The following is a 19,616-nucleotide window of genomic DNA, read 5'->3' on the forward strand; positions in this document are numbered from 1 at the left end:
AAAGTCAGAAACAATGGAACTTGTGATACAGTGGGATATGGAGTTGCTTACTGTTTTGGTGTTAATTGAAAAAAACTGAAATTAAGTAATTGCTGCTTATGGGCAGTTCATTCACTTAAATATTTACCAGTACTCTGACGGTGCCAGATACTTCCTTATTAGATTTACTCATTCAGTGACCATTTCACAATGATGTAGGACGTGTCGTCATAACACAGTGCAAATAAATAGCTCAAAATATATAAGGGACATTCATTACTTAAGGAGACGAACTGTGTAAGAAACAGTTGGTAGGACAAGTTTTGCACTTTCGTAACCTTAGGGTGGCATCGCTGGGATGAGCTGAGAACAGCTGACAGATAAAAATTGTGTTGCTTATAACCTCAATATTGCATTTAATGGTGACACATCCACTTAAAGTTTCCAAATTAGTTGAATGACATTCAGTGATCCGTTTTTTGCTTTCCAAAGGTGAAAAACCACCTAAAATATTTTGTCAAATGATTTTACAATATGGTGAAAGTTGGATGAACTATGGAAATTATTATAAATAGGTAGAACAGTACAAAAATGGTCTTAACGGGAGTGACTGATGAGCAGCATTCTGGCTTGGCTTCTAGAAGTGTCAGCTTTTTCACTTGAAATTTACATTGATATCATTATTCATGAAGACCAAAGTGTTACAGTTGAACATATAGCAAACACAGTTGTAGTAATTGTTGGCATAGTTCATAACATAATCAATAAGAAGCTCAATTACAGTGAAACAAGTGCAAGGTGGGTCTCAAAATAGTTAACCAACAACGCAAGGAAACAAGACTGTGTGCAGACTTGAAGGACACCAATGAGATGGAAGGTGACCCTTTTCTAAACAAGATTTTAATGTGTGATGATACTTGGGTTCACCATATTGAACTAGAATGCAAAAGATAAAACTTGGAATGGAAGCACACCAGCTCATCTGTCTAAAAGAAATTCAGTTCAAAAGCATCAGCAGGAAAATCATGGATGCCCAAGGTGTCATTTTTTGTGATTATTTCATACAATAAATAGTTTCCGCTACTCAGACATGCTGATGAACAAAGAGCCGGCCAGTGTGGCCAAGCAGTTCTAGGCGCTTAAGTCTGGAACCCTGCGACTGCTACAGTCGCAGGTTCGAATCCTGCCTCGAGCATGGATGTGTGTGATGTCCTTAGGTTAGTTAGGTTTAAGTAGTTCTAAGTTCTAGGGGAATGATGACCTCTGATGTTAAGTCCCATAGTGCTCAGAGCCATTTGATGAACGAAGTAAAATGAGCAATGAGAGAAAAATATCATGGATCTCAAAGAAAAGGTATGATATTTCTACATGCCATCACACTGCACAGCTGATCAAGGACACCATTGTGTTGGGAGACATTATACGGAAAAAAGTTCAGCGACGTGAGATGGTCAGAGAAATTGTGGGAAAGTGGCTCAAATAACAAGACCGGTATGGAAGAAAGTAGTTCATAGTTGTGATAAGTGTATTAATATTGGTGGGGGTTGCATTGAGAAGTAGTAAAAATCTAATTGTGTAAAAATTCACAGGTATTTTTCTGTATCAGTTTGTCTCTGAATGTCTCTGCTGTATACATACAGGATATACACTATCCAGTCACATTAATGTGATCACCTGTCAAAAGCCTGAATAACTCTCTTTTGCAGCACAGACTGCTGTGAGGCACATGGGAAAAGAATCAACGATGTTCTGGAATATACTGACAGTGATTTTGAGTCATGATGGCTCCAGTGCCATGCCCAGCTGCACTAAGTTTCTCAGTTGAGGATAAATGACACGAAAAGCTCGATTTAGGTGGTCCCACATATTCTCAGTTGTGTTTGAATCTGGGGAGTTTGGTGGCCGGGGGAATAAGATAAACTCACATAAATCAAAATCATTAGACAATATCCAAGTAAAATTATGGAAGCTAGAGCTGTCTTCCATATTCCATATTCAGTTCCCCCAACAATTAGATTTCAAAGAACAGCTAAAACAATTTTATCAACCATTACCAATTACTATACAAACTCTCCATCGTCGTTTTTAAAACCAATTACAAAATTCTTTGATAAATGCAATCTTATTCCTAAAGCTACAAAACACTGTGTATGGCCTTCAAGTCTCAAGTGACAATAAATAAGGAAGGATGAATGACGATGATGTCTTTCATTTTGTTTCCATGAACCTTCATGTATTAATAATGCAGCAACACTTGTTACAGTTTCCTCGTCTCTAGACGTGACATGGCAGACAATATGAAAACAATACAACACATAGCATTGCAGACAGTGTGAATACACCGAGAAATGTTTGCTGCCAGTATGGACAGAAACAAAATCCAAAATAGATGTGAAACATTGTAGGAAATAATGTTCCCAACAGAAGCATGTTTCCAGTGACAGTGTGTACGCAGCTTTACACTTTTTTCCGCAGTGGTTAGCACACTGGACTCGCATTCGGGAGGACGACGGTTCAATCCCGTCTCCAGCCATCCTGATTTAGGTTTTCCGTGATTTCCCTAAATTGCTTCAGGCAAATGCCGGGATGGTTCCTTTGAAAGGGCACGGCCGATTTCCTTCCCAATCCTTCCCTAACCCGAGCATGAGCTCCGTCTCTAATGACCTCGTTGTCGACGGGACGTTAAACACTAACCACCACCTTTACACTTTTTTTTTTTTTTTGTGACGACGTCACTAGTGGACTTCCGAATGTCAGCTTTTGTGAGTGCTTTTGAATGACTCCTATGTGGACTGCGTGCATTTTGATTATTCATTTCCTTTGTAGTGTGTGACATGTGTGCACAGTATGCCATTTAAAAGTGATGGTGCAATGAAAGCATATCACAAATATGTCCCAATTATCATTAAATGTCATTATCGACAAATCAATAGCCTCATTCCTGGTTGTCTTCACAGTGCCACCATGTCACGATTATGTCATTTCCTGCAAAAGATAGTGTGAAATGTGCTCAACGATGTAAGGCTTCAGGAGATATTATGATAACTAATACACAGTACAAAATTCAGATGATTAAGGTGTAATGTAATGGCTAACATTGTGGTTAGCTGAATTAGAGGTTATAAGTTTGCGCAACTTGCTGCATACCATTCCCCCCCCCTTTCAACTTAGCTTTGCTATCATGTTCTTTAGGATTGTAATACAATATGTTCTGCAATATTTGATGATGGTAAACATTTGTTTCTGGTTAGAAAATGTAGGATGAAACAAATATTTTTCTGTTAATTTCCAAATGTGTGGTGATTTCTGAGTGTGTGGTTGGGCAGGAACCTAAGAGGTGAAACATTGAGCAATAACATTCATATTCTTACTTGCCACAAATATTTTGCATATTGCACAAACACATATTTCCCTAAAGAGTTCTTGCTACAACTCTCCTGTCACTAACAACCCATAAACATCAACTTGACGCTATAGTGATCGACAAATCAATATCCTCATTCCTGGTTGCCTTCACTGCGCCACCACATCATGATTACATCAGTTCTTGCAAAAAAAAAAAAAAAAAAAAACAGTGTGAAATGTACTCGACCCATCATCATTGCATGGTGAAGCTAAATTATGCAAGTTCTGTTGGCTATGCTGATAGTGGATTATGTCAACATTTCCTCTATCACATCTCCCTCTCCGCAGCAGGTCAAAATATTCCCTAACTCTGCCATCACCCACAGTGTGAACCATTTTCTTTTGTGCCACTTATAACTCATTCAGTCACATCAAATGTCAGTAGGAAGAAAACAGGATGAGGTCAAGCGAGACATTGAACAAGAATTTTGAATCAAATAAACTTTACCAGGAATAAAGGTAAAAACAGAAAATTTTTAGCATTGATATTATGAGTTTTTCACTGTTGATACAAATTTGTGGTGTACTATCACAGAGAACATAAAATGAGAGAACGTAAAATTGAAGTTCCACTGTATGAGGTCAGCGTCTTACAACTGCACTGCCTCATTCAGTTGGTCCCTATTGCACAATATTCTTTGATGTAATACTTGCACCAGATAACTCATAATACAGGGTCTATCAAAAAGAACTGTCCACTTTGGTACATCTATATTTCTGAAACTAATAAACATATACAATGAATTTTGTTTTTTCATGAATGGGAAACTGAAAAAAAATTTTTTCATGCATTTTCATAGGTAATATGCCCCCCTTGAACTGCATGGCATATGTCAGTGCGGAATTCAAAATGTTCCCACACTGCAGCAAGCATGTCTTGAGTGACAGCTTCCACAGTTGCTGTTATGCGATGCCTCAGTTCATTAATTGTTGTTGGTAACAGAGGCACACTGCTGCTACCTAGTGGGAACGATGTAAAACTCAAGAGTTTGCTCTTTCCAACAGTACGTTGTTCACGCACATATCTCAAATAATATAATAGTTATGATTTTTTAAATCAGACAATTCTTTTTGATACACCCTGCATAAAACATGGTGTTTCAATGCATCACTGCACACACTAACAACATCCCACTGGTGACTTTTGGACTACAAACACTGTTGTACCCCTTGCACTAACTCCAATCTATTCAGAAAACTGACTACGGGCTTGTAAACATGCAACTATGCCCCATGTGCCTCTTCATGTTCTCCCCTCAGTACACCTGAAAAACTGAGTCAGCATCCCCTCATGATGAGTGAGGTATTGATCTAAGGACAATGACATGGCAATACTGTCATATCCTTTCGATCATTGGACATGATTTTCTTGTAAAAAGCATTACATTGTGATCACGTTTTGTAATTTGAGAGGGCATTATAGTTTTCCCCGTCATTAACCACTGCTCTTCAGTCCTCAAAATAGATTTTAATTGTGTAGAGTGCATTACTTATGAAGAATATTTTAGTTCCCATTTTAAGCAGTTTTATTTCAGTGATCTTTTCATCTCCTTGGACAGTTTATAGTACAATTTTATTCCCTGTTAGGAAATACTGTTTTGAGTTTTTTTGTCTGGTTTCCTTGATAAATATAAGTCCAAACTGGCTCTTGTTTCATAATTATGTGTAGAACTATTAATGAAGTACTTAGAACTGTTTTCCACAATATGCACAACACATTGGTAGATGTCCTCACTTGGTGCAATAAGGATACCATTTTTTAAATAGTTCTTTACAGTAAGCCCAACTACTACATCTAATTATTGCTCTTATGGCCCTTTTCTGCAGTTCAAAACCTGTTTCCATGCTTTGTGTGTCTTCGATACCCAGAGAAGAATCGCCTAGCTAAGAATTGTGCGTACATAGGAACTGCACGTCACTGCAATACATTGGCTGCTACACACTGATGATAAGATGCTAAGAGCACAACACGCTGATGACACTATTTTTGTCAGTACCTTTCTGTGTTCATTTCATGATAACTGACTATCAGTATTCATCCCTAAAAACTTTGTGTTTGTTACACAGTATTTAGATTCATCACCTACGCTTAATGTGACAGTTGTTTTCCCTCATTATGCTGAAGTGCATATTGTTTGTTTTCTTTATATTCAACATAACTTATCACGCACTGCTCAGTCATAAATGTCCTCGAAGGTTTCATTTACTTTTCTTTGCATTTTGGTGTTTTATCAGTGAGCATGATGTTTCTGTCATCAGCAAACACCATGTCTTAAACTGTCTGGAAAGTCATGGATATATATATTAAGAACGGAATTGGACCCTGTATACTACCCTGACGGACACTTGTGTTTATATTTTTCTTGGCCTGACAATTGTTCTACTAAAAATTTGTTACCAGCAGTCATGTAACCTCTCCTGCCATCTGCACCCACTGTTCCAGGAAAGTCTGGAACCACTCATTTGCTATTCCTATTACACGTAGTGCTTCTAGCTTGTTTAGTAGTATTTTATGGTCAGCAGTGTCTAAAGCCTTGGTAAAGCTTAAGAATATGCCTGTAACATGGTCATCCTTGATAATAGCTTCAAGTACCACTTTTTTGAAATGTGTAACAGCCGATAATGTACTTCTCCCACTGGAAATAAAGCTGTGCTTCATTAAAAAAGTATTTATTTGTGTAACACATTAGACTATCCTTTATGATTGATTCATTTATTATGTTTGTTAATGGGGCTTGTATGCTGTCTATGCATGCATTCAGAAGATGGCCTGGAGTCTCTTCTACTCCTGCTGACTTCTTATTTTTTTTAAATTTTCCTATGGTCTTCCTGACTGCAAGTTCCATTATGGGAAACATCAGTGTGCTTGTTGTGTACATCTCTATGAGTCCTACCTGTGTTTTACAAAGATGTTATTGCAACTTCTCCACAATACCAGAGCCCTCAGGGGCTCGGCATTTGTTTGCTGAGTACGGGCTTGGCGACCCCGGGGTTCCTAAGCTGGGGACTGGTAAGTGCCGCCAGTTCTCTGCCACTGTAAGCTCTGGACATGCTTCAGTGACCACCGCACATTGCGACGGTGGAATTTTGTGTGTCACAGGGAACAGAGATCTTAAACCTCTATAAAAAAAAAAAAAAATACCCTCAGTCTCAAGGTGTGCTGCGCACTGATGAGATGCATAGCTGTTGAGGTGGAACAGTCATTAGCGGGCAACCTCTGGGAAACCTGCCGCATCTCAGTTGTATAAGGCTTACTCAGGCACTTGGGGCTCTGTCTCAGTGAACCTTTATTTTCCTAGCTGCTTGTGGGGCCGAAATGGATCCTCCGAAATTCTCCTTACCTCCCTCCACCCAGCGGAAAGGGTGGGCCGCTGGATGGTACCAATGTCCAGTCCAACAAGAGGGCTCGTGTAGCCAGTCCTCCTGATTCAGTCAGTAGTAACAAAATGCATGCTGCTTCGCAGAATGTGTTTCTTATAGTTAAAAGAAAAGAGGGGAGTTTTGACAAAGTTTCACCATTTTACATACAGAAAGGCGTAGAAGGCATTGTTGGCACCTTAAAATCTTTTAATCGCTTGTGAAATGAGACCCTGTTGGTTGAAACATCTTGCTTCCAACAAGTCAAGAACCTTCAGAAAGCATAATGCCTTGGGGAGTTTGCGATAGAAACTGAATTGCACAATACCTTGAACTACAGCAAAGTTGTTGTGACTTGCAGGGATCTAGTTGACATTTCCCAAGAAGAACTGAAAGCTGAATGGTCCCGGGAAAGCATTGTCGACGTGCAACACATTATGAAACGGGTGGATGGTGCTCTCGTCAAATCAGACTCGTTTATCCTTACTTTTAACAGCACCAAACTACCAGGGCAAGTGAAGATGGGTTTCATCATCTCAGTGTACGGCCTTATTACCCCAATCCAATGTGGTGTATTAAATGCCAGCACTTTGGGCACACTACTGTTGGCTGCAGAGAGGAAGCCACTTGCGGGAAATGTGGGAAAGCCACCCATGAGGGAATTGGTTGCTCCTCTCCTCCAAAGTGTGTCAACTGCTCTGGGGATCACACTGTGTGGAGCAGGGACTGCAGAGTTTTCCTCGAGGAGTGAAAGGTCCAGGAGATCAAAACCACAAAGCACATCCCGTATGGTGAAGCGAAGAAGTTATACAGGTCCATGTGCAGCCACCCACGTTCGCTGCCTCCTTTTTCTTCCATTCTGAATTGGCCTGTCATGAAAACTGATGCTGCTACACAAAAGGAGGTTGCTACTGTCAGCACTATCACCTGTGTTTATCAATGGACATGTGCTGCTGCAGTTACTTTGAAGCATGCCCCTCCTCCCTGAACTTCAGAAAAGGCCGTGGTTGCTGATATCGTAGCCCTTCCAGCTCCTCCACATGTCAAGTCTTGTGCACCACCCAGCACTGCTACACCCCCACCACTTCTGAGGTTCTGACTCCAAAGCCGCCTCAAACCAAAAAATTGAAATCAAAAGCAAAGACTAACCCACTGAAGGAGACTGCAGAAACTGATGTTGATGTCATTCTCTCTGACGTCTCTCTTGACTCTTCTTCAGAGGCGATGGAGATTGATGTCAGACTGGGGCAATCATCTCACCCCAAAACAGAGCCTCCACTGATTGTGGGCTCCCCTCCCTGGCAGAAAGTTAGGATGAATGGATTCTGGACACTTGTGGAGGAACTGAAACTCGTAGCACAGCAATGTCCCCGTGCATGAGTTTACAGGAAACACATTTAAAAACATCTGATGCTCCTGTACTAAGGGGCTATATGCTCTGTCGCAAGGATGACCTGACTGGGGAAAGGGCCAAAGAAGGGGTCGCCATGTTTGTCAATAATGGCCACCACTCGTCTGCTTTCCACCTGGGTACCAACCTGCAAGCAGTTACAGGTGAAATTCATTCGCATTGGAGGCTTACAGTTTGCTCCCTTTATTTACCTCCTCTGGATGCAGTAGACTTCGATCTTATAGAACAACTCCTTGACCATTTCCCCTCCTGGGAGACTTCAATGCCCATCATGTCCTGTGGAGCTCAACCTCTACTTGCCCTCAGGGTCGAGTTTTGGAGAGCCTCCTGTCATCTCAAGTGTTGTGTGCATCCTCAACACTGGTACTCCGACTCATTTCTGTGCTGCTACTTGGATCATTCTTAGCCATCAACCTATCCCTCTGCTCTCCAGCCCAAACCGATTGGGAGGTCATTGATGACCTTCATTCCTGTCTTAGAATGCTGTGACAGCATCCAGGAATGGGTGGATCACATCACACGTGTGATCCACCATGCTGCTGACCTGACCATACCAAAGTCTTTCGGCCCACTTAAGCGGCAACCTGTACCTTGGTGGACAGAAAAGTGCCATTCAGCCATGTGGGACACGTGTGCACCTCTTCAACAGTTTAAATGCCACCCCAAAGCGGACAATCTCACCGCCTTTCGAATTGCGAGAGCCAAGGCTCACCATGTCTTTAAAGAGAGCAAAAAACGGTCATCAAAGGAGTTCCTGGTTTCCGTCAACTGTTCCACTTGTTCCACAAAAGTATGGGAAGCCATCCAGAGGATTTCCAGTACATGCAGCCATTTACCAATAGCAGCAATGCTGAAACAAGGGTGCCTTCAGATGACACCCAGAGACTTTGCTCAGATGCTGGCCGAGCATTTTGCACGAACTACTGCCACTGCAAGTCAGGATCCATGTTTCATCGCTACCGAGCATATGTAGAGAGGGGAAAGTTGGACTTCAGGTCCAACGGTTCTGAGGCCTACAACTGCCCTTTCTCCATGTGGGAGCTCGAATCGGCACTGGCTGAGACTTAAGACACTGCACCCAGTCACAACCACATCCAGTATGCATGCTTCCACATGTGCCAGCGGTGTTCCAGGAAATCCTCCTCGAATATTTTTATCTAAGCCCGATGCCATTTGGGATCCATGTGCAGCATGTGCTGGAGTCACTCGATCTGGCACCAGTCCAACCCTAAATCCAGGGTTTTAACTGTCTGCCACGCTAGTTACTGGAGCGGCCCAGAGTGATTTTAGATTTGGTGCGGTACAGGAGAGATAGCGCTCCTGCTTCTGTTTTTAGTGCGGTATTTTATACCATTTTATCTGTGCACCACAATCGTGTAGCTGTTTTACGGATGGGTCTAAGCAGGGTGACAGTGTTGGTTGCTCTCTCATTTTCCCTGATTATGTCTTCAAGGTCAGACTGCCTCCCGAATTTACCATCTTCGATGCAGAATTCTATGTGATCTTGCGGGCACTGGAGCAGATGAGACAGTCTCAAAGTGTTAGATTTCTCATCTGTTCAGGTTCTCTGAGCACCCTTTACTCTTTCCAACATTTGTACCCAGCAGATAAAGTAACCCAGACTATCCAGGACACCCTCCTCCAACAATAGCGACTGGGGAAGGAGGTGTCTTTCTGCTGGGTACCAGGTCACGTGGGAATTCTGGGGAACAAAAGGACTGATCGAGCAGCCAAGGAGGCATGTCCTGACCATCAGGTCTTTCGGTGTACTATCCCCCTGCACCTGCATGTTCTCACCTTACTGTTGAGGTATAAAGTCCTGTGTTGTTGGGAAGATGAGTAGCTAGAAGTGACCGACAACAAGCTCCATGTCGTCAAGCCCACAACTCGGCTGTGCCAAACTTCCTACTAGCCACGTTGACGGGACGAGGTCCTCCTTACTCTTCTTCGCATTGGCCACAGCCCTATGACGCATGGATTTTGACTCCAGCGAGAGGACCCTCCAATGTGTGGTGCTTCTGGCGTGCAGATCACGGTGCGCCACATTTTATTGGACTGCATTTTATTTGCTAACTAGTGGACAGCAGCGGATTTGCCGGCAGATCTGCAGTCTATTTTATGTAATCGTCAGACGAATGTGGTTCACGTTTTAAAGTTTTGTGAATTGTCCCACGTTTTTAATAAGATTTTGGGGAGATGTTTTCAAAGTGTCAACAGGGTGGCTGGCTCAACCAAGTTTTACATTTCCCTGTACTGTTCTTTTAAATTTCTGTGTTTTGTTTTCCCTCTGTTTTAATTTCTTGATTAGCTATCTTGCTTCCTCATTGGTTTTAGTGCATGTGAGAGTGCCTGTGCGATAGTGTGATTGTGTTGTCATTTTGAGTGCGTATGTGTATGACAGTTTTAGTTCTTATCCATATTCGTTTGTTTTAGTAAATGTCAGGGCGCTGATAACCTCGCCGTTGGGCGCCCATAAGATCCCAAACACACACACACACACACACACACACACACACACACACACACAAAATACCAGAGAAATATGATAGACACTTATAATCTGACCATTCCATACACATACAGGTGCCAGATTATTGAGAGTGTCTTAAATTTAATGTAAACACACAGAGGTTATACTTTATCCAAAGATACATTCATTTTCATAGGAAACTTAGTTCTTGAGTGTGTACATATACAGTAGTATCACTCACTATGAAACACATCCCAAATTTTTATTGTCACAATGATGAGACACGACAGCAGTGTGCTTTATCACACAACAGTTTTACGAGCATTACATCAGTACTGTATTTTTCTGATTGTTGCATAATGTACTGCAGAAAAACATCTGCAGCTTCAGCACCAGCAGTATGAGATATCTTTATGTTCTCTCCTTTTGTGTGCTATTCCTTATCACTTTCATCATAACTTTCTTGTACGTTTTTGATTCTCTCTTTGTCTGTTCAAGCCTAACAATATTGTTGCACAAGAGAATTCATTATTGTTTTCATCGTTCCTGCTTGAGGCTGATTGTGGGCCAGATTACTGAGAGGATGGACTATTGAGGGCCAGAGTAATGATAGTTTAGTGTGTAGTCATTTACAAAAATTTGCCAGTTCTTGATGATTTTCTTTTATTCTACCTCCATCTTTGATTTGTGTGTAATTATACATGAGTTTGCCTTTTCCAGTTTCGTGCTTTACGACATCCTGTACTACTTTGCTTTTATTTTTTGCATTACATATTTTTTGTCATTAATTCTTTTTTATTCAGTATTGTCATATTTTTTATAGCTCTAATAGTGTCTAGGAACTGTGGACTACTGTAGCAGTTCTGTGAAGAACTGAGAAACATGAGTGTCTTCCTTAGATGCTACTTAGAAGTGCCTACTTTAGGAAACGTTTCCTCAAAAAATTAATGTAAACAATGTGCGGAATCTAGAGAAATCAGCATCTGCATTGGTTTACACCTTTAAAAATCAGATTTTTGAGAGAAACTAATTATTTTTCCAGGGTCAACAATACTTGGCCAACAAAATTGGTTGCTGCTGATTTGAAATGCCTACTTGAGGAAATGTTGCCTTAAAAGTTAATTTAAACAATGTGCAAAATTTAGAGAACTTATCATCTACATTGGTTTACAACTTTAACAATCAAATCTTATTTAACTAATAACTTTTAAAATGTAGATTTTGGAGAGAAACTAATCATTTTCTCAAGCTCAACAATATTTGGCTTTGGTTATGTACATGTGACTGAATTGGAGACAACACGATGTCGAGTAGAGACTCCTGAAGAAAGCTAGCCCACGTGTACTAGTAACAAGAAATCCACAATAAATCACCGAGGAAATCTAATACTCTTTTGGCAGTGGTGGGGCCTAGGGATGGTGGTAATGTGCCGCCAAAACTAGTCGTGTAAGACAATAAAGACATTCTCTGCTGTAGTGGTACTTTCTCTCATATATACATCAGCTGACGTCCCTCGTCCATGCAATAGGATGGACATCCATAAAAAAAACTGGTTGATGGTTGGTTCTGAAAATTAAATTTAAGGTTTTAGATTTTTGCATAGAGGTGAACTTACGAAATCTTCAAATCAAGCTAGCTCATGAACCAGTTAACTTTATGCAAAATTAATTGCATCACAGTGTTAAAAATAAAAACTCTATAACTATAATAATAGAATGTAACATACTTCAAGAAATTAAATAGTTGACAAACACTAGTATACATGAGGTGCATTTGTGATTTTGCTGTTACAGGGAGGGGGGAAGAATAAAGAAAATTGAGGAGTGGTTACGGTATGATAGGTTGTCTGAAACGTGCTAGACCTACAGTAATTTACACTGTCCATAATACTTTGTGTTATTGATTGCTGTTTTCGGTAGTTCTTCACTGTCGTCCCCCACATTCAGATAAGTCAAAAGTTTTCTTTCCACTAAGGACATGGACATCTGATATCTTTCGTCTGACCATTGGGTCTTCATCAAACTGTAGATTCTTTCAGCGAATGAGTTACTGGTAGGGACTGAAAATATGTATGATATAAGCTTAAGCAGTTGGGAACGGAAGACATCAATAAATTGTCTGCTGCTTGAAGAAATCCATCCAAATCTCCCTAGTTTTATCAAGTCCAGGATACGCATTACAGAAGTCGCAGAATTCATTGTGTAGCTGATTTTCATGCATGGTGAGATTCAGTTGGTTTGTAACCTTTAAAAAATAATGCCAGTGCAGACAAAATTCTTATTTTTTGTTAAGCAAATTGAACATGTTGTTCTCAGAAAAGTTACAGTTTTAGGACAAATAATCAATGCAATTTGACAAGAAAGATTGTACAACATTTTCAAAACCCCAGCCTCTGTGATCTTGCAATTTGTTCCAGGCTTTCATAAACTTTCATTCTTGTTTTCTGCTCTCTAGCTTGCTCTTAAAGCCCCTTATCATTATGTCCAACTAAACAGAAATAATAGAGCTGTTTTCCAGTTTTCTAATGGCAGTTTTAAATAGGGGCAAAATATGTTGCAGAGAATATAGATAGCATTCAGGAAGTGAATGTTCAGTTTCTTCAGCATCCTGCTCCCCACTTGATGTCGCAAACTGTCAAATCAATCTTGAACAATCTTTCTTGTCTTTGAAATAAAATACAATTTGATGGCAGACCAGCAGTATACAACTTTGTCAATTGAGGAAGTAGCAAGAGCCATCTTGTATGGCTCTGTCATAAAATTCCCTTAAACTCTGTCTCCACTGTGAAAATTCTCTCAGTGACTGACATTTGATACAGCCCAACCAAATTCACTGTAGATTTTGAGAACTAATGCCTCTTCATCATAACGAAAGGTTTTCAAATCATGTTTTACAGTATTACTTACGACAAGGCAGTTGCAGTCAGCCCTCTATACGGATGGACATTCGTTTTTCAGTAAGACGAAAACTGAGTCGTTTTTCCATAGTTCACCAGAGCACTGTCAGCACTGCATGCACATACTTGTTTTAGATGGAAGCAATTAGATTCTGTAATATTCTTTGTTGCATGGAAAATTTCTTTGTGGGTTTTTATAACTCTGCTGTTGTGCCAGCATACATATTTGTATCTTCTGATAATCCACTACAGCATTTCTTCCTTCAAGTTTTATCAAACACGTGGCAAGGCAATTCACAAACTTTGTTATGATGTCATATTCTTTCATCCACCATGGATGAAAATCTCTGATGTCTAACCAGTCTTTGTTGAAAGCTGTATACCTTTTAACTTTCCTCCTCAAAGTTGATGAACTTTCTTCATCATTAGGGATGTTAAAGGTGCTGGCAACTTAGCCACCAAATAATCCCCAATTTAACAGGCAAGTGTGTATTTTTGGATCATATATAGTGGTTGGAGGAGTAAATTCTCACACAGTTATTTTCTCTTCCTTCACGTGATTTACAGATTAGAGTAAAAGTATGTCGTGAGTCCTTTTAGCTGGGATTCTGGACAGCACTTTAAATTATAGGACAATCCTCCCAAAAACTGGATGTGTGGTAAGGCTATTCATGAAATAACACAGTTCAAGAAGAGTAAAATAACTAGGAGAGCATCAATTAAAGAGAGGCGTGTCATATTCATGTATCATTTTGTAGCTTTGGGTCTTTGCTACATGCTTTCACTGTATCTTTTACAGAATGTCATTACCCTAAACCACAATAGGGGAAACTTTATGCCTGCAAATTGACACAAGAACGTGCAGTTACTTCATGGTAACAAAAAAAACGAATGTGTCAATCAATTTGTATTTTTTTTTTTTTTCCTTCCAATTATACTAAGCAAGGCAAATGTGACGACAATTAACTTGCTAGCTACAGCAGAACTATATTCCCCACAATGGGTGACTTGGCAGAGATCTTGGTTCTAGATGACTATTTTTGGCTGTTCAGGAAGCCATTAAATCTTGACAATCACCTTGATGTAATTCTGCAAATGTCTGCCATGCAGTGGTTTCTTCACACAAAGAAAGAGGAAGAAATCAGTGGGTGCCACGTCAGCAGAATATGGAGAGGGGGGTAGCAAACAATACTTCCAAGAGGTATACACGTCCACGTCTGTTAATATCAACTTTATATTATTTTTTTTGTATTTTAATGTCTTCTTGTTGCTATCTTTTGTGGTTTTTCCCTGAACTGCAGTATTTCACAGTATTTCCTTCCCTCACAGTATCTAACTTTTGTAAGGTGCTTTTTGATTCCTGATAGTTTCCCCCTTTACTCTACACTTATTTCCATCCCCATTTGCTTTCTTTTCTACTCCCTCTCATTGTGCTGCTAGGTAAAGATACATAATGTTACTCATTCTGGCCTTAGATGGGCCAATTGAGTGTGATCCACTAGTGTGTCATGCTCTGTCAATGGCGTTATTGGATGCAGAATCAAGGGACACGTGGTTGCCACACTGTCCTTCTATCCACTGTCCAGTTTATTGACATTGGAACTGCTATTATGTAGTTCAATAACACCTCGGTTGGCCTCACAATGCCGAATGCACACAGTTCCAGTCATACCGCCAAGATAAAATCCCCGGCAGTACCAAGAATCGAGGCTCGGTCCCCCAAAAGGTATTCAGCTGTGTTGACCAATCAGCTACAGAGATGGACCATTGTGGTGCTATTGGTCTGTATTTTGACTGTCCACTCCCATATTTTTTTCCCCTGCATGCTTCTTGATTTCTCCACTGCCAATGAAATTTTCTACATATTTCTTTCCTTCACTTTGCAATTCCTCTCATTGCATCAAAAAAAGCTGCTGCAAAAATGTCAAGATCTTTTTGTGTACGATATTTAATTATTTTTATTGAAGAGCTAGCTAGGTTTTCTCTTATATTCTAATAATATTCTGGCCCCATTCCCACTTCCCTCGCCAATCTCATCCAGTCACCTACCCCCCTTCACTCTCTCCCTCCAACACCACACTCTCACTTCCCTGTCCCCCACCACCCATTACCTGTTACTACTCCTCATTATCTCCCATACTACTACTCCCCTCACACTCTGCCTTTTTCCCTACCTCCCTCACTTCACTCCACTCCTTTCCTTCCCGGCCTCCACCCCTCACTTCTGCCTTCACGCCTTCCCTCCCCTTCATTAACTCCTCCCCATCACTCTATCCCTCTACCCCTCACTCTCCCCCTTACACACATGAGAGAGGGAGATTGATTTTTCCTGTGTAGTGTGGGCACTCCTCAGCAGCTAATAAAAGTAATTTATTTCAGGTACACCTGCACAGAGCATTGCAGTTGCTGGACGAGGTTCTACACACGATGCCAATTGATGGACCAAGAGGCATCGAGTGAAAGAGGTTATTGTTCCATGATGTTATGTTACACTGCCCATCTGTATTTATTTTGTACTTTATTACTGTTTCTGACTACAAGTCAGGATGTATCAGTCGATACAATCCATTCCCTTTGAGACTACACTTAAAGTATTTTATCAAAGCATTTTTACTACTTTTTGATGTTCGTTATGCTGTACAGTCAAGTGTTTATCAGAAATGGCACAAAGTTACGTTCAGGATGGAAGTTTGATATTTAAACAGACGTGTGCCAAATTGTAATGCAGTTTAAACATTACATATAGGTGCAGAGAATCTTTGTGGTAGAATCTGTGCTGATTGGCAACTACAGCTCCCTTCTATCAGCCTAAATAGAAGAGCAGTCTTTGTAACGAGGCATGTATGTGCAATCTAGCACATTGTATAAAATGAAGGTAACCACTTAAACATTGTAGTTTATAGGAAACAATGCTGGCAGCAAAGGATTTTGTGAGGTGAAAATGCAAGGAAATCATTAATGTTGGAGTTGTTTTGCAAAATAAATATAAGGATATTGTGATGTAATGCTCTTGGGAACAAGTGACAGCATTTGAATGAGGCTGTTTCCCTGTTTTTAATATATGATAAGGTCTGGTGGGCAGTGGATCACGTCCACAGACAGAGAAATGTAACTCCTGTCAGATTTGTTGACCAGAGCAGAGTCGAGTGTAGGAACTCTGTGAAATGTGAATCTTCACAGCAGTTTGTATTTAGGTAAGAGCTGTGTGTGTCTCCAAGAAGATAGTTGCATAATGGAAGTAGAGTTCAGTTGTAATAAGATGCAACTTCGAAATAAATGAGTGAGTGATCCTTTCTGCAAAAGACAGATGTTAAAGCTTGTGTGTCTACTGTTGTGAGATTTTCTTCAACTGATTTTTAATCAGTGGAGGCTTTTTATAGAAGTGGAAAGTACATGTCTCCTTCGTGAAACCAGAAGAAAAGCATGAAAGACATATGCTAATATTGTATACCTAGCTTGGATTCATAAAAGTAATAAGTTTCACAGAATCTAAGGTAAATGTATGGAAAAGTGACTGCTATTACAAAAGCCTGATGAATTAATTTAGTTCAAATGTTTGTATTTGCTGCATGTGACCCTGATAGTGTGGCATCAAGTCAGTTTTCAGTAAAGATTTAGTATGTATTGACTTTTTAGCTTGTTTCTTTACACACATTTGTAGATAATATAAAAATGGTGACTGCCTCTAATGGCATTATCATGGACAGTGATAAATGAAATAGTGTCAGTATGATGTAAGGTTGTTAAATTGGTTTCATTGTTCCTGATAGGCAAGTAGGTGGTCATTCCCTGCTGTATATTATGGTTCCCAGCATGCTCCTTCCTTTATGAAGATTCTTTAGTTATTGTATTAAGTCTTGCTATGTAAATCAGTCATAACTGAAAGAGCTATTTGCTTGCTTTTATAATTTTTTTATCCTAATGCCTGCCCTGCTTTTTGATGCATATGTTAGCCTCAACAGGCCTAACCTATTCCCGAAGCATTTGATTTTGTTATCTTTTGGCATGAGTCACATAGTTTCAAGTCATTGGTAGTATGTCATTCTGTCATAGCTGATGGACTCTGAGAAGGTTGTGCCACACATTTACTAACAGCAACTTGTACATCGAGGAACATGACCATGGGATTATAGTTCCTAAACTAATCAAATGTATTAAAAGCTTAGAGTGGTGGATGATTGAGATTCTATGTAGCAGGTTATGTACGTGACTAAGAGCACTGCTTAAGAAATTGTGTGAATGTAATACTGAATGCATTTGGAAGTGGACTGTATTTTTTGCCCAATCAGTAATATTATTCAGTTAATGCACCTTGCTGACAGTGAAAAATACACATAACTGATAATGTAAATATTACTCATGTGGATAAACTGGTATAATTGTGAACATAAGAACTATATGGAATCCTCATGCATTCAGAAGATTTCTGTGTATGTCAGTGGATGTTAACAAAAAATTTATGTTCTTAGAGCATTGCAATCATTTATGTAATGCTAGAAATGAAAGAAGCATGTCTTCATGAAAAGCTTTAGCATCTTGCTGCTGAAGAGCAAACTTGCACCTATTTCTACTGAGATGTTTTACTTTGTATGCGAAAGAAAATAAATTTTATCTTAAGAAATCACTGTGGTTAATTGTTTCATAATTTCAAAAAAAATATTTCTACTTGTTCACATTAATTTCAGGAACTCTTTTAGGGTGCCGTTTCCCATTATATAGAGTATCACCAATCCACTCAGGTATTATGTATAATTCCCCTGTTGATCTTCAGTTGTTTGCTAGTAGTACTATATTGATAGTTTTTTTGTCATGCATTTGTAACTGAATAAATGCAATTTATATTCTGCTTTAATTTATCAATAAGCTTCTTCAGTAACAAAGTTGTCTTGCACTTGTGTGTTTGCCTTACAGCTAGTAAAGCTATTACTTCGACCACTATAAATGTTTTTCACCACAGTGCACAGACTTATGTACATATTTCAGCACAGCATTAAAAACATAAAAACAAGTATTTCTCCACAAGTAAGAGCAGGCACACATGTAAGCAAAGTTAAACATTTTCCCATTGAAAATGCTTTTTGAGAAATTGAGTTGAAACACACTTGGAAAAAAATATGTATTGAATGTATTCATGATGAAATAGTTCATAGGTGAACTATTTTGGCACGAATCACAATTATTAATATAGTCTGCTATTTTGGTCCATTTTATCGCTTTCTTTTGCAAACATTGTAATTGTATTGGAAGGAAATTGACATGTAATTCTATGCTATCCTTTCTATGAGATTTTCGTGCTTCATATACTGTACTGGAGAAGAATTTCTAGAAAATAGCCACTTTAACTATTAAGGCTGCGCTAATTTGCTAATTTACGTAAGTTATTGACATTACAGTATGATCGATAATTTATTCTTTACCACTGATATGCACACTGATACAGAAAGTGGGTATTTACTGGTGTTTTGGAAAAAAAAGGGTATATGGAATATTACTTAAGAAAAAGCTTTGACGACGACTTAAAACTCTGTTCAGTCAGTATGGTTCCACAGGAAATGTACTTTGACAATAATAGGAGACTGAATGAGAGAAATTGTAGATATTGCTAGGTATTATTTCCATTTTAATTTTTGTATAATAGTTGCCCATTTAAATGGATGAAGAAATGAAAAGAAATGTCCTGTGTCTAGGGCCTCCCGTCAGGTAGGCCGGTCCGTTGGTGCAATTCTTTTGAGTTGATGCCGCTTCAGTGACTTGCGCGTTGATGGAGATGAGATGATGATAATTAGGACAACACAACACCCAGTCCCTGAGTGGAGAAAATCTCCGACCCAACCGGGAATCGAACCCAGGCCCCTTGGCATGGCAGTCTGTCGCACTGACCACTCAGCTACAGGGGCGGACTGCATGAAAAAACTCTGCATCCTCCACTGGATGGATATAATTAAGGTTTGTATTAATATATCAGTAACAGTTCTCTTTGTTTGAGTAGGGATTTTATGACTACTGACTGGTGTGCAATAAATGATACAGCCTTAGACAAAGAAGAGACTAGTCAACGTTCTTTTCAAATTAGAGAGTTGGTTATATGCATTTAGTAT

General features: G+C 39.6%; 1 protein-coding gene across 3 annotated transcripts in view; it reads left to right on the forward strand.

Moving 5' to 3' along the window:
• LOC124795021 (mothers against decapentaplegic homolog 4) overlaps positions 1 to 18,143 on the forward strand; it is a 161,892-nt gene extending 143,749 nt beyond the window's left edge. For all 3 annotated transcript variants that reach the window (XM_047258787.1, XM_047258786.1, XM_047258788.1), the window contains one exon: positions 15,898 to 18,143. In XM_047258787.1, the coding sequence (XP_047114743.1) occupies positions 15,898 to 15,978 (81 nt within the window). In that variant the 3' untranslated portion in view covers positions 15,979 to 18,143. The remainder of the gene's footprint in view (positions 1 to 15,897) is intronic.
• The last annotated feature ends 1,473 nt before the right edge of the window (positions 18,144 to 19,616 follow it).

This window comes from Schistocerca piceifrons, chromosome 4 (genome assembly GCF_021461385.2).
Source record: "Schistocerca piceifrons isolate TAMUIC-IGC-003096 chromosome 4, iqSchPice1.1, whole genome shotgun sequence".
NCBI lineage: Eukaryota > Metazoa > Arthropoda > Insecta > Orthoptera > Acrididae > Schistocerca > Schistocerca piceifrons.